At 42.1% G+C, this 16,502-nt stretch overlaps 1 protein-coding gene across 13 annotated transcripts in view; it reads left to right on the top strand.

Annotated features, from left to right (window-relative positions):
- LEKR1 (leucine, glutamate and lysine rich 1) overlaps positions 1 to 16,502 on the top strand; it is a 67,288-nt gene that overhangs the window by 15,423 nt on the left and 35,363 nt on the right. For 9 of the 13 annotated variants that reach the window (XM_082224180.1, XM_082224182.1, XM_082224185.1 and 6 more), the window contains 3 exons: positions 7,355 to 7,474; positions 9,156 to 9,331; positions 11,141 to 11,326. In XM_082224180.1, coding sequence (XP_082080306.1) covers positions 7,355 to 7,474; positions 9,156 to 9,331; positions 11,141 to 11,326 — 482 coding nt within the window. The remainder of the gene's footprint in view (positions 1 to 7,354; positions 7,475 to 9,155; positions 9,332 to 11,140; positions 11,327 to 16,502) is intronic. The other 4 variants (XM_082224177.1, XM_082224179.1, XM_082224176.1 and 1 more) reach the window with 1 other exon arrangement.

Below are 16,502 nucleotides of genomic sequence, written 5' to 3'. Positions count from 1 at the left end.
TAGGTTGGCAGGAGCAGGGACCAAGCAATGGGAGCTCACCCCGTCGCGGGAATTCGAACCGCCAACCTTCCGATCAGCAAGTTTAACCTACAGCGCCACCCACGTCCATACAATACATAAAGGTAAAGGTAAAGGTACCCCTGCCCAAGTGGGCCAGTCTTGACAGACTCTGGGGTTTGTGCGCCCATCTCACATCTATAGGCCGGGGGCCAGCGCTGTCCGAAGACACTTCCGGGTCACGTGGCCAGCGTGACAAAGCTGCATCTGGCGAGCCAGCGCAGCACACGGAACGCCGTTTACCTTCCCGCTGGTAAGCGGTACCTATTTATCTACTTGCACCCGGGGGTGCTTTCGAACTGCTAGGTTGGCAGGCGCTGGGACCGAGCAGCGGGAGCGCACCCCGCCGCGGGGATTCGAACCGCCGACCTTTCGATCGGCAAGCCCTAGGCGCTGAGGCTTTAACCCACAGCGCCACCCGCATGGCCAATTAGCTCTGTGCACCCAGGGCAGCCTGGGGGTGTGTTTCTGGAAGATCAGCCCATGCTGCAGGGAAATCAACTTTTGAAACTGTCATTGCATAGGAATGCTGTTCAAAAGCAGGAGGTGTTGGGGAGAGAAATCCTGCCAGCCTAGGCTTCTCTACAGATGGTTCCCAACTACACTTTTCATCTACCTTTGGAAGCAGGCCTTCAGTTTCTTTATGTGTGCAAATACAAGTCTGTGTATGAAATTGAAAATGAATGTGGTCGCTAAGGTCCCCTAGCAAGATTGTATGGTGTTTGCTAACCAGTTACACAGCCTTGAGGAAGGACCCGTCATTTTTTCCTGGATTAGATGCCTGCTGACCTCTTTTCTCCTGCCTTCTATTTTCCTTATCAGCACTGGTTCTCAAGATATCTCGCTTTGTGCCAATTTATCCTGTGTTTAGCAGATGACCATATGCTGGCTGTGATAGCAAGATGTTCAGTTTCACAGTTTATGTGAACTGTGCAAGTGCAGAGGAGATCAGCATGTTCTTAGTTGTTATTCCCCCCTCCCTTTAGTGCCCAGAGTTAATTATCCATGGAGCATAGTATGCTTTTCATGGTTTCATGTGCTAAAAATTAGGAAAGTGACAAAGAGTTTTCTTTCTCCAGTTTGACTTTTTGATGTGGGAAACACAGCCAGGAGGACATGCTTTTTTTGCACATTTGAACCAAAAAAATTATAATCAACCTTTGTAATTAAAACACTGTGCTTGACTTACCAGTATTTTTCATACTCTCATAGAGTCAAATAAACATATTGCTGAGAAAAGCAGGCAGGTCTTCAAGAAAATGAAGTAATCTCACCTGTTATGAACAGGCCTGTGAGGGGCAGTTTGAGGGGAGCATACCATGACACAGTAGTTGACCATATGTTTACATGCAGGAGGTCCCATGTTTAATCCTAGGTTTCTCTCCAGTTAAAAACATCTCAGACTAATGGACCAGAGGTGGTCTGTCTCAATATTCAGCAACTGCAGCTTCATAGTAGTTTGAGGAGTCTAACTTTCTTCCTCAGAAGACTAAGAAGCAAAAAACACTTCTGGAAGGTACTTGATTTAGGTCTTCACAGCAAAACAACCAGAAGTCCTGCAGCACCTTAAAGGCTTGTTTTATTTAAAGCAGTGGTTCTCAAACTTTATTCTCTGGGCCACACATTCAGGGGAAAAATTTGCTTGCACCACACCAAATTTCTTATTTTTAAGAAATACATTGGAAAACAAAAAGATCTCAGCTAGGATTGTCCTCAGTATCACTTGATGTGCCTGCTCTCATTTTGAAAAGATCTATCCATATTGTGCAAAATAATAATAATCATACTATACTATACTGTACTGAAATGTTTAAATGTTTCTTTGATTGTCTTTGAATCTTCCTGCCACACTTGCCATCCTCCCCTGTTACACCTTTTGAGAACCACTGATTTAAAGCATTTTTACCCTGTTCTTCATCTGCAAAGGCTCCCAGTTTGACTTACAAAGATTAAAAATAGGACAGTTCTCAGGCTTACAATACTTTGAACAATAACAGCATAAAACGAACAGGGATTGGGAGGAAGGAGAGGGGAAAGCAAACACAGGCACTAGTTTTCAGTTACAAAGTTCTTATGATGAGCAGCTGGAAAGGAAACAGTTCAAGGAGAAGGAGGCCAAAGTTGGTGGTTTATCAGCTGAGTTTATAGAGTGGGCCTCCTTCTCCCTCCCTCCCTCCCTCCGCCTGCAACCTGACTTAATGGCTGCTGCCAGGTGATAACTGAGGGAGTGGAAAAGTCAGCTGAAGCTGGCTTCTCAGCAGAGCCTATGGAGTGGCCCTGCTTCCCTTAACTGTAACCCAACGGTCTATTTAATGGCACAAGCTTTTGTGGACTAGAGTCACCTTATAAGCTGCACGAATAGTGTAAGACAGGGGTCAGCAAACTTTTTCAGCAGGGGACCAGTCCACTGTCCCTCAGACCTTGTGGAGGGCTGGACTATATTTGGGCGGGGGGGGGGGGGAGAAAAGAAAAAATGAACGAATTCCTATGCCCCACAAATAACCCAGGGATGCATTTTAAATAAAATGACACATTCTACTCATGTAAAAACACGCTGATGCCCGGACTGTCTGCAGGCCAGATTTATAAGGCGATTGGGCCGGATCCGGCCCCCGGGCCTTAGTTTGCCTACTCATGACTTGGCGGGTGGATCCGGCCCAGTCATTTTCTAAATCCAGCCTGCTGACAGTCTGGGAATCAACGTGTTTTTACATGAGTAGAATGTGCCTTTTATTTAAAATGCATCTCTGGATTATTTGTGGGGCCTGCCTGGTGTTTTTACATGAGTAGAATGTGTGCTTTTATTTAAAATGCACTGCTGGGTTATTTGTGGGGCATAGGAATTCGTTCATTTCCCTCCCCCCTAAAAATATATATAATCCGCCCCCCCCGGAAGGTCTGAGGGACAGTGGACCGGGGCCGTGCTGAAAAAGTTTGCTGACCCCTGGTCTAAGATGTTACAGAATATTAAACCAGTATCACCCAAACTTCAGCCATGTTTGTCTCTCTTTCACTGAAGGAAGGCAACTTGCAAGTGAGGGAAACTTCCTTCACTTCCCTAGACACTAAGCTTGGGAGAGTGTCTGCTACTTTGCCCTTACTCTTACCCCATTGCAAATGGTTTCCCCCAAGCAGAGGTTGCAAAGCCACCTGTCATGTACGATCTAGGTGAGATTCCTGCATTGCAGGGGTTTTGACTAGATGACCCTTGAGATCCCTTCCAACTCTGCAATTCTATATGTTTCCCTGAAAATTCAGGGTCTACACCACACTGCCTCTTGGAAATTCAACTATGCCTTGAGAACAGCCGCTGTCATGTAAACCTCATGTTTGTTTTCTTTTTTCTCAATCACACTGGGGGATCCTCAAAGAGGTGTGTTCCTACTTGGGAGAAGGAATGGAGAGGTTCACACCAGCCAACTTCAGAAGTGCTGATCTAAAAATAATTGATTGTATTTGCTTCTTTATTGCACACCCAGTAAGAATTATGTCATGTGAAATTTTCAGCTAAACTGAAAGGCATTCCTGGGAGATATTTATCACCCAATCCTGGGAATCGGACAAAAAAAATGCTCTTTTTTGGCAAAAGAAAATGTGATGAAGTTGTTGGTTGTTTATTTTTCAAAAGGGAGACAGTATGTAATTTATGGGTATCAAATGTTATCCTGAATCCTTGCAGTAAAATGCAGATGAATATAATTACTTTATAAGGAACAATAAGCTCGGTTCAAGAAGTGTCACTGCAAGTTTTATTAGCTTAAGTAATTCAGTTTTCAAAAGCTACCAGTCTCTGGTGTTGCTAAAGGCCTCTGTTGGCAAGCAATTGCTGGTGTGCATATTGATGGTGTAACCCTATACTTCCTTATTATATTTTATACTGCCTTGAATAAAGATTAGATACATGTGTTTCATTTCAAAAACTTTCAGTATGTTTGATTAAAATGTCCAAGGAGAAGGACATTCAGTTCTGCCTTTAATAATGTTTAACGCCTTATTCACAGGATCCTGCAAACATCGGTCATTTTCATCAGAAGCCTGTTCACACACATTAAATTTCAGGGAGAACTCTCCAACTGGTGCAAGTCTCCAGTGTACAGATTGCATGTGTTTTATTGAACTAATGTCTTAATCCCATCCTTCTTCCAAAGACCCCAGGGCAGCATACATTATACACATCCCCGTCAACAACCCTGTGTGTCAGGTTAGGTAGACAGAATGACTGGTCGAAGATCACTGTGAGCTTCATCATGGAATCCAGGTTTCTTCAGTGGTGGTCTGACTCTCCTAACCACTACCATGCTGGCTCCATACTGTTCTCATTGGCCATTCTGTTTTTTTGAAGTGAAATCTTTTTGGGGTCCAGTCAAGTGGTCAAGGTCAGGCTACTGAAAAATAACATAGGGGCTCCTCCATATTTTGGAGATGCATGAGTACACAGAAATGCATACATTTGTGAATTAAATAAAGTGGTTTTTAGGCAACTAAATCCTACTTGGAGTAGACCCACTGAAATTAATGGACATGATGACATTGTTGTTGTTTAGTCGTTTAGTCGTGTCCGACTTTTCGTGACCCCATGGACCAGAGCACGCCAGGCACTCCTGTCTTCCACTGCCTCCCGCAGTTTGCTCAAACTCATGCCGGTAGCTTCGAGAACACTGTCCAACCATCTCGTCCTCTGTCGTCCCCTTCTCCTTGTGCCCTCCATCTTTCCCAACATCAGGGTCTTTTCCAGGGAGTCTTCTCTTCTCATGAGGTGGCCAAAGTATTGGAGCTTCAGCTTCAGGATCTGTCCTTCCAGTGAGCACTCAGGGCTGATTTCCTTCAGAATGGATAGGTTTGATCTTCTTGCAGTCCATGGGACTCTCAAGAGTCTCCTCCAGCACCATAATTCAAAAGCATTAATTAGTTATCTTTATTTCATTGAGGCTGCTCTAAGTAGAGCTTCATGGGATGCAACCCCCTGACTTCTAGCCTGGATAGCTCAGTTAGTTAGAGTGTGGTGCTGATAATGCCAGTGTTGCAGGTTCAATCCCTGTGTGGGACAGCTGCATATTCCAGCATTGCAGGGGATTGAAGTAGATGATCCTCAGGGTTCCTCCCAGCTCTATAACTCTATGATTCTATGATTCTCTTAAAAAGTGAAAACTGCTTGATAGCTATGTAAGGGCATCCGATTGGCGGAAGCTGGACGCCAGAGAAAAGGGCACAACATAAGACTGTGCTATTCACACACCATAGTTCTTACATCCTTTGGATTTGCCGATCGCGTCTGGTATTTCAGCACATTTGCAGCTTCAGTGGGATGTGTTTTATAGGGTAAAGAAATGTACTCCATTGTGAGAGGTTTAACAAGGAACACCAAGGCTAGGGACAGATAGCTTTTTAAAAGTTTGCATGTGATTTAAGAGGTTTCACTTTTCATGTTGTATTATTCACATAGGAATTTGGCTTTTTATAAAGAAAAGAGCCCTTATTGTCTATCCAGTTCAGTATAGCCTACTCTGACAGCTAGGGACTTACCAGGGTTTCAGGCAGAGGTTTTTCACATCACTTCCTACCTGAACTTTTTAACTGGAGAAGGTGCTGGTGATCAGACCTGAAACTTTCTGCAAGCAAAGCATATGCTCTACCACTGATACAGACCCTCCCCATATTTTCCTTTTGTCCTACTGTTGCCTCAGGTCAAACCAGTTTTGCCCGTTTCTGGAGTACAGAAAACTTGCAAATTGGTTTACCTGAGCTGAAAGTGGGGTAAATTAACACACCAGCTTTTTTTCAGCCATTCAGAGCTGGAGATGATGAACATGATGATGATGGTGGAACATCTTGATAGCAGGCTGCGCTCCCAAACTACACACAGGGTTGCATCCAGACTAAGGGTTGTATCTAGTATGTATCATATTCAGCAGACTCATTGAAATTAATGGACATAACCCACTTGTCTGTTTATTTCAGCACATGTTCTCTGAGTAGAACTTAGGTGGACCACAACCCCAAATGAGTTGAACTTGGGTCCCGTTGACATCAGTGTAAAAAATCACGACTTAAGTCACCATTAAAATCAACTCAGTCTGGACTCAAGCTGTTCACAAAACACCCCTGTGCATAGTGGACATAGGTTGATTGGGGGCAGTGGCTGCCCCCTTCCATGCACATTACCCCCCTTTTGAATGCATGAAGATGGCTAGCATGAATCATTTTCAAACTACCTTCAGCTGCCTTTAAAAAGCCAGTTCTGGTTGTCACGTAGGTACCACAAAAAGATGGCTTTACAAAGTGTTTAGCAGACCTTTATTTACCAACAGAAATGAATGAATGAATAAATGAGCCAGTAATCTAAGGCAAGTTGTCTTTGCATGACTGAATGGTCAGTTCCTCAGTATTCCATGTGTTGTATTCTACTAAAGGAATATCCACAGTAGACCCGCTGAAATGAGTGAGCTTAAATTAGTTACATCTCCAAGTATGACTTAGCTGCCCTGTCCCACCACAGCAGGGATGAGCAGCAGGGCTACAGATGTGACAGTGGCTATGCCACTTCATCACATCCCTCCGCTGCCTACCAGGGCTTTGAACTGTAGTCTAAGAATGTTAACCATCTCAAGACTTTTTGTTTAATCGCCAGGCTTTTAATTAATTGATAAACAGTCTTAAATTTAAATAAACTGTATGTAATCCGAATCTCGAATGACTTTTGTGGTTATTGAAAGAAGTGTAAAATATCTTACAATTAATTAGTAGAACTTAACAGCAAATTAAAAAACCGTCACCACCCTCCCCTTATTCTTCCTGCCAAAGCAAAATCATGCCAGTTTCCGGCTGTAAGAATATGGGGAAATGAAGACAAAAATCCTTCTGTTTTAAAACTGTGTAGTGATCAAAAGATAATGGAAAGATCTGCTGTGCCAGCAAAAAAGAAAGAAAAAGGAAAGAAAAAAGCGCTTATGTTGGAGCATGCTATCTGTTGAGCAGAAGATGCTGAGCAAAACATGACTTTACAACTGGTGTAAAAGGCAGATATGTCAGCACAATATTTAAAAACAGAATGCCGGGGTGTTCCCCCCATCCCTCACTGTATCATCAGGTATTTAACAATAGCCTTTCAGGGCTTTAGTTCACATGTCCAGTGCAACGGTCTTCCACTGCATCAGCAGCTGCCCTTCCATGAACAGAAGATGCTTTTTTTCCTCAAGGAAGGGGGCTTTTGGATCCAAGGCATTTATTTCTTATTAGGCAGATGGTGGTGTTACCTTTTTTAACCCCCCTCCTTTTTCATTTTTTAAACTTCTTGTAGGATAAATTTTTTGTCTCTGGAGCTTGAAAATAAGCATGCAGCAATACAAAATCTAAATGAACAGATGAGGAGCCTCCAGAAAGAGAATGAAGTTTCATGCAGACAAACACAGCTGTTGCGGTAAGAAATTTCAGAAGGCAGTACGTAGGAGAACTAACTTTTTTGTGATGCATGCAGTAGGATATATCTGGTAAAATCATAGCATTAGCTGCCACATGTTTTTCTTGAAATGCTTCATTCCTATGATTTTCTGTAAACTATGATTAGTAGATCAGGTGTGTTATATTTGTATTTGGGAACTATGGCTTGTTCCAACCAAAGTTAGTTTAAACAAATCATGATTAAATGGTGGTTTCAGATTTTGGTTTGTTAATAAACTTTAATTAGAAAAACCACCATTTTCTGAGTTTGTGGTTCTAAAGTGAATTTGGAACCTTTCACTCACCTTCTGTCACATAGGGAGAAGTAAAGGTAAAAAGTACACACCCAAAGGCTCACTGTGGCTTTTTCCCAGTCAATCACAACGTAGGTATTCATGTGACCCATGTCATAGGTTGCATCCAGATGTTATGATGTCAAACAAGCAGGTAGCATTCTGGTTTGCAAGCAATCACAAATAACAGATTGTATGTTCAAGTGAAAGTATATTTTGCTGTAACCTGGGATCAGATCTTCCTCATAGGGGAAGAAGGGGGACTGCCATTTGGTGAAGAAAGCAAAACGACACATAGATATCTCCACATGCATTTCTGGGTTGGAGTTATAGTGGGTCTGAATTCTTTACTTCACCCCGTCCATGACCCCAAAGTGTATTTTTTTAATTGCGTCCAGTATTTTCTAGTGTTCATTATTTCTAGCTCTATAACCTTCTAAATAGATTAAATATTGGCAATGTCCAGTGTTTGTGTGCCCAAGAGTTATCTAATAGTGATGCAGCTGAGAAGTGAAGCATACATAGTCTTCTGTTGTCAACTGCTATCCTAAATTGAGCTTTGTGCTCCCGTCATCACTGTCCAACTTCCTGAAAGCCTCTGTCTACCTATGTGTGCCTCTGCTTTTGCTGCTCTACCCAGCTCCCCCTTAACCAGCCTGCTTACTTCTTCTCTCAATTCCCTAGTCTAGCACATAATCCCTGGAAACCTCCTGCACTGGACCACAACAAATCACCATGGTATTTCCCCATCTTCTCCCTTGATCCCAGTTTGTGGCTGGGAGTAAAAAGGAGAATGGCTTCAGCAAACTGAAAGCCCTCACACAGGAATTCCCTACAAGCGTCTTCATTAATACACATTCATTTGTTTAACTGTGTGGAGCTATACTTCATGAGCCAAAGTTTGGCCATCTCTACCACAAATCAAGATTTTTGACAGACTGATGTCTTTCCAAATCAGAAAATTATCCAAAAATGCAAGATGCCTACAAATTGTTTGGCATTAAAAAAATTAATCCATGAAAATTATGTCTGAATATTAGCTGTAATCTTTTGTAGAGCAGCCATTTTGTCCAAACAATGATATAATTCTAAAAAATCATGCAAATTAAATTCAAAAGTGCATGTGCTAGGTATGCCAGCTGCACAATGAGGTATTTGGTAAAGATAGTCATAATTGCCATATGAAGCTTAGCTGAAAATGTTGAAACATATTCCAAGTATTGATGAATCCAACTGCAAGGCAGAAAACTCAATTAGCTTCTTTTATTGATATAAATCAATGATTTTTAAAAATGTTTCTTTTTCAAAGTGCTATTTTGTTTTTAAAAAAACCATTTACCAATTAGTTCTTTTTTTCCTTTTTGGCAGAAAAACATTGGAACGACATAAATTCATCCTAAAGAAAGCCTTTGTTCTCCTTCCCTTTATCAAAGGAGAGGTACACAGTGTTAAAGGAGGAATATTTGACTTTCTCAGCCAATGGAGTGCACTCAAAGGAGAGATTTTTTTACACATAAAAAAGATTAATTTAACAGCATTGACAGGTAAATTACCAGATTACAACTTTCCCCAGCATCTGATTCTTGGTCATTTCTACAGACTTTTAATAGTGATTTACACTTCTGATTTATTTTGTCTTCGCAGCACCCTTGTAAAGTATATCAGACTAAAAACTAGTTATTGCTGAGGCAGTAAACCTGTGCACTGCCCGTACTACTTTAGATGGTCGGCTGCAATATGATGGGATCTTTAATTATAATAATGCTACAGAGAAAGCAAGATGTCAGGGAGAAGCCTTGTGCCCCAGCCTCACTGAAGTCTGTTCTCCTATGCAAATGTGCTTTTTAAAGAAAGTTTTTAGTTACCACTGGGCATTTAGTCTTGTGAGTTTCCACCTGTGAGTTGAAATGTGTACAGCCTTAGCAAGGGCTTCCCACTTCAATGAGGTCTCGGCGTCGGAGAGAATGGCTTCCTCGAGCTTCATAGCTGAGCTCTGATTTGGGTCCAGGTCTCTAAAATTGAAACTCAGCCCTCTCCCTTCCCTGCCAGCTTTTGCCCACAAAAATTAGCTGCATGCAGTAGCTTATGACTGTTGACCGTTTTTTATGGGTCACGTTGAAATGACTTGAGCAAAATCCAACACAGGGAATTTTCTGCCTCACAGGAAAAACAACTGTCAACCTTCCCCTTAAGTCATAGAGATGAAGGGTCATGGAATCTGAAGTCTCCAAAGGCGCCTCAAGGGGTAGGCAATGGGAGAACTCGCTGTGCTCTCGTTCGCAAAGGGCAAAAGAGGCACATTGGCAGGATGCTGCCTCTGCCACTGCTGTTCTCTCTGTTTCCAGGTGATCTCAGGTTTTTGTGCAAGTGTTAAATTCACTGCAGCTTTTCAGAACAGAATAGCAGGATATAGGGATATGAGTGAATTATTTTGACATTGGGCCCCGGTCAGACATCTGACTAGATAATATATGTTATAAGAAAATCCATTTTAATGTTGTTTTGCCCTAGATATATGTGACCCTGATTCTTTTTTATGCAATTTTTTTATTTTTGTAATCTGCATGAAATCCCAGATCCTCCTATTCAGATGTGTTGTTATTTTGGTCAGTTAACTACGGAGGGTTTTGTAAATGTTGAGAGCAGCTGACTTGATACATGTGCCTTTCTTGCTGAATACGACACTGTTTCTGGTTTTTCTGAGTAGCTGGTGCAGAAATGTTCTGACTATCTTACATGAGGCAAATGTAAAAATATGTGCATGCTTTCCCCATTCTTTCTGTAATACGTCATTCTAAAAGTGCTTCTTTTTTTAATGTTGATTTGGATGGCAGGAAATTAAGGTTCAGGAACCTGAGAACATTGTACCTATCTGCATGCAGTGCCATTTTGAAATTCTGTAACTGTTTATGCACTTGGCAGTACAGACCATACTTACAATTACCTCTGATTTTTGGTTCTTCAGCCCTGACTTGTCACAATTAATGTATATTCCAGCAGTGACTGGCAATAACTATGCATATTTAGCCAAAGGAAGTCTTGACAAGGAGCAGCCAAATATGCTTGGTACTTGTCAAATACAGAAATACTATACAAATTGACAATTAAATTGAAGCTGGGACAAAGGTATCAAAATCATATTTATTTATTTATAATTTATTTTCACAGTGATGGCATCTTCGTAGGTGTAGATACTGAATCTGTAGTACTTAAACAGCCAGCAAAAATTAATTGAAATTCATCCTTCTTTCTTGAAGAGTTGTTTCTGTACAACAGAGGACAGTCATTTTTATTGTGATGGTATCTGGAATTTTATTTTTTATTTTTTGATGAGAAATCCAATTACCTTTCAGAAACATCCAATCTGAACCGAAGCTTGGGTGAATGCCAGAGGGAAAATCTGCTCCTCCAGGAGGAGGTGCAGCGTTTAAGGTTGATATCAGACACAACTGAGCAGCAAGCTGAGCAACTCCAGGCGACTCTCTTACGAGAGAGTGAATTACAAAACAGATGTCACGAACTACAGAAGAAAACACAAGGTAGGTGTTAATTTTAGAACAAGCAGCTGGCTTCACTGACAAGCAGCATGTTTAAAACTTCTATCTTGCCGTAGTCGGCCATTCTTAGAGGTACATGTGCAAATCTTCATGCGCCATCATTTCACATGGGCTTCCTCCTCTGTTTCTATGGTTTTCACTTCTGCTTTCAAAGTAACCACAGTTCCCCATTATTTTTGAGCTTAAGAGAACGGTGGTTTCTTTAAACGGTGGTATGTTAAGGAGAAAGCCAGGATCAAAATGTACTTTCAGAACCCGGCTAATTTGAAACCACTGTTTAAATCAGCCACAGTTCTCCAACTACAGACATAACGAGGAACTGTGGCTACTTTGAAAGAAGAGCAGTGTTCCCAATCTCCTTACAGCCACATGGGGAGAGGGTTGCTCATGAACCAACTGTTCATTAATGTACTGAGAAACCATCATTCTTCATTACATCCAAACTAGCCCATAGAGTGCATTCATACCACCACAGCAATTTCATTCCACTTTGGTTTTTGGGGGGAGAGTACTGTTGCACTCAGGTCCTACTTCTGGGCTTCCCATGTGCACTCTGAGAACAGGATCCTGGACCAGATTTGCCAGACTCCTCTAATAGCCTTACTTATCTCCAGAAAATTATTTCTGAGGCAACACAGAAGGCTGGAGAAAGGTGGATTTCTCCCATCTACCACTTCTCCCCTTCAGTTAATGATTTGGGAATATTGGATTTGTTTTTAAATTTTTTGTCTATTTTTGCTTTTTGATTTTGATGTATTATGTGTTTTGTTTCCCCCCCTCTTTTTGACCTTGTTTTTTTATTGATTTGTATTGTTTAAATGTTACTTGTTTTTTCCTTCTTTTTTTTCTTTATTTCTTTGTAATCTTAAAATTTTCAATAAATATTATTTTAAAAAAACAAAAACACAAATCTCTCCACAACATTTTTCTCTGACGTAAAGTAAGCCAGAGCAGAACCTGGAGTACAGTGGTACCTTTGGATGTGAACGGGATCCGTTCTGGAGCCCCGTTCGCATCCAGAGCAGAACACAACCCGCGTCTGTGCGTGCACGGGTCGCGATTTGCCGCTTCTGCGAATGCGTGTGACGTCATTTTGAGTGTCTGCGTATGTGTGAGCGGCGAAATCCGGAAGTAACGTGTTCCGTTACTTCCAGGTCGCCGTGGAGCGCAACCTGAAAACGCTCAACCTGAAGCAACTTCAACCCGAGGTATGACTGTACCTCTTATTACGTGTTTCTGGTGGCTCACGCTTTGTACCAACTGAGAAGAGTCTTCTCAGGTTGCCTTACATAATCTTGTGCCATTTACTTTTGCATCTGTGTTTACTTCCAAACATCTTGCCCTGTCACAGAGAGATTTTGTGTTATGTTCAGAGATATATTAAAGCATCTCACAATGCTTTGTACGTACCAGCTTCCCCCCAGTAATTGTGGGAACTGTCGGATTCCTTGGGGGAAGCCATGTGCTTTAAACATATGGCATGGATGTGGCCAAAATTTGAGGAGTCTCTTTTAAGCACTGTGCTACACACCAGCTTTGTGTCTGCATTATGTGTCCTAAAGCTCCTAGCAGCTGATTGCCAAAGACAGGAGGAGGTCGTACTGCTTCCATCTTCGGCACTCAGCCGTAGGGCTCTTTGTTTGTCAAAGAGGGGAGATGAGGTGGCGTGATGGAGCAGCCCCCCCAGTGGAGAAAAGCACATTCCACTGATGGGTTAGATAATATGCTGTATACATGTGTTATGGCTATCGGGTGGTTTCTTGAGAGCAATCAGGCAAGATGCCTCACTAGTCTGTTCTAGAGCTTTATTATTGATGCTAAGAAACCTTTACAATGCAGAGCGCCTCTGTTCCATGTCTTGCTCATTCACTAGCAGAATCTGAGAGTGGGCGGTCCTTAAATCTTCCCCAGCAGAGTAGTCTCTTGACCCCCAGCCTACGCCTCCCCTCTCTGCGCGAAAGACTACTGCCTGAGGAAGGCTTGGGTAAAGGGGGACCTCCTTCCTCCCCGCTTTGCTCAGGCAAGGTGTCCTGGCACCGCCTTGCATCCTCCGAGCCCTGCATCTCTTCTCCACTAGAGGTGTGGCTTTCTTCCTCCGCTGAGGAAGTGCTGCTTCCCATGATCTTTGGGGGCTCTCTGTAATCCACCCGCCTTTCCCCCCCTCGCCCCTGATCCGATGGCAGTTCCCTGATAGCATGGATACATTGCAACAGCATGTGGACAGGATACAACTTTTAATAATAAATAAATGCATTAAAACGAGAGCTCAAAAGAGCATTCAGTATTGTGAATCTCTTTTTAAGATTCATTTAGAGGCACCCTTTGTTCTAGCTGATCATTTTAGTGCCTTTGGCATCCCTGGTGAAGCTTGAATGGAGCCAGGCACAGAGTTCTTAGGCTCATCCAACGCCTGTCTGTTTTGGCACATTCTGGCAGCTCTCCTAATTGTGTCTTGTGGTCTCCTCTCTGAAACTGAAGAAGTGTCGTGTTAGCCTCTCAGTCATTTTACAAGTCCAATGCAGGCATTAATGGGTGTTGTTTTGTTAAAAGTGGGCTGCCTTTCTGTTTTGATTCAAAAACTTCATTTCAAAGCCAACGCCATCATTCAGTCTGTGATCCTGACCGGCAACTAAAATATTCTAAAAGTGTACAGGTTGTGCTATTCAAAAAGTAGCTTTGCTTCATCAAAATGACAGTGTAATTGTAGAGCGCTGCTGCTCTCACAGTATGTGATTTCAAGTCCTGAACAGCGGTAGTTATGGTACGGAATGGCTTTCATTACAGGGCCAATGGTAACGGTGATACAGCAGTGAACAGAGGAATTTGCCATTTTAGCATGTGCTGTTGTTGCAGAAGGAGCCCTTGACATGTAACGGCAAGGAATCCACTGGATCTGAGGACAATGAGGGAGATGTAAAACACCTGCCTGAGCCTCACAAGCTCCTGTGGCAAACACACACACACACACACACACACACACAGCCTATTTCTTTTTTGACATTTGTTTGCTTCCCCACAGCATAACGTTCTCTGAGCGGTCTTCAATCCAGAAGTATACATTTAAATAAAAAATAAGGCATAAACCATAAAATATGCATAAATAACAGCAAGGAACCCAAAACTTTCTGCAAACCCTAGATAAATTACTTAGAAAGCCTGGGTGAACTTAAAAGACCACAAGGATTGCATCAGGCAAACCTACTTTAGGAGGGTGGTTCCATAACAGAGGTGCTCCTTCCAAGACAGCCTTCTGGCTACCCACCTCATATCATTCAACAGGGAAATTGAAGCTAAGCCTCCAGAGAAGACCTTGAAGTTATTGGGATACTTAAAGGAGAAGGTAGCCTTTCAGATAACCTGATCCCAAGCTGCCTGGGGCTTTAGAAGTCAAAGCTGCACAATAATTGTACATGAATATGGATGGGGGCTCTGTGCAACTTGCAAAACACAGGCATCAAACTGCTCCGTTCCAGTCCTGGAATCTTGCAGTCCTGTTCTGGGCCAATTGCTGTTCCTGAGTTATTTTTAAAGACAGCCCCACGTATAACACATTGCAGTAGTTTAAATTTCTAGTCCCGTTGCTCTTCTTGCCGCATAAAATCAAGATCCTCTTTACTATGTGCTGTAACATCACCACTGTAAGGGACAGATAGGAAAGCAGACGCAGACTGAGATGCCCCTCCCTCCCCCTTTTGTAATATTCCATTGACACAGCGAACACACTTGGAGAAAGTTTAAGCAGTGGGCTGGGGGGGGAACCGCAAACATCTAATTACTTTGTTTTAATGAAGCTGCAGTTATCTAGAACTAGATGTTTTATTAAGAGTGATAAATGCATTGAGTAACAGGCAGTGATGGAGCAGTTACAGCTGACAAGTAAAAATAAAAACCACATATTAATAATTGCACATTTTGTTCTCACTGAAGTAGTTTTAAATATTCATATTTCTTTCTCCAATCTGCCTTTCTGTTCTTAGAGGTCAGTATGACCGGAAAATCAGTAAACTAAATTCCTGTTTATCCCCAGAAGAGGGTGAATGTTCTCTTATTTTCAATAAACATTTTACATTGTAAACCTACCTATGTTCCTTGGATAAAGGGTGGTATAGGTATTTAGCAAACAAACAGACAACAACATCATGACTGTCATGAAGGAAAATAAAAATAAAAACTTAATAGGCTGAATTACTATTTTCCCAGGAAATAACTAATCAAACCAAAATATATTTTAATCAGTTATGTTTCTGCTTTGCTGTAAATGGAAGCATTTTAAAAGAAATGTCTAACAAAACAATCTATTCCCACTAGGGGAGCCAGAAAGACTAAAAAAAATGTGTGCAGAAAGCCATTATTTGTAATTTCCCATGTGCTTAATGTTTCATTGTACTAACCGGAATAGAACTTTTTGCAGAGAACATAACCTAAAAGAGACAGGCATGCAAAATAATTGTCAATTTTCTCTTGCTACTTGTAAAATAAGATCTTCAACACCATGACGTCAACAAGCACAGTAAACATATTTATTGCATTTTTATCCCTCCCTCCTTCCCTCCCTCCGTTCAAGGAGCTCAGAACAGCAACAGTCCTATCAATAACCTGAGGCTGATCCTCATGTTATGCCCCTTACACCCTGACAGGAAACTGCAGTACAGTGGTACCTCGGGTTAAGTACTTAATTCGTTCCGGAGGTCCGTTCTTAACCTGAAACTGTTCTTAACCTGAAGCACCACTTTAACTAATGGGGCCTCCTGCTGCTGCCGCCGCACCGCCAGAGCACGATTTCTGTTCTTATCCTGAAGCAAAGTTCTTAACCCGAGGTAATATTTCTGGGTCAGTGGAGTCTGTAACCTGAAGTGTATGTAACCTGAAGCGTATGTAACCCAAGGTAATAATAATAATAATAATAAATTTTATTTATATCCCGCCCTCCCCAGCCGAAGCCGGGCTCAGGGCGGCTAACAACAATAAAACAGTACAAAAGTACAGCATAAACAACACTCTAAAATCATTCATTATAAAATTAATTAATTCAAGCCACTGGCAACCATTGGGCCAGAGCTCCGCGAAGATTGCCGAGGGAGGGAGTCAGGCTGTGCCCTGGCCAAAGGCCTGGTGGAATAGCTCTGTCTTGCAGGCCCTGCGGAAAGATGTCAAGTCC

Source organism: Podarcis vaucheri (assembly GCF_965113315.1).
Source record: "Podarcis vaucheri genome assembly, chromosome: 5".
Taxonomy (NCBI): Eukaryota; Metazoa; Chordata; class Lepidosauria; order Squamata; family Lacertidae; genus Podarcis; species Podarcis vaucheri.
Note: the sequence above shows the minus strand (reverse complement) of the source record. Positions and strands in the feature narration are given on the sequence as shown.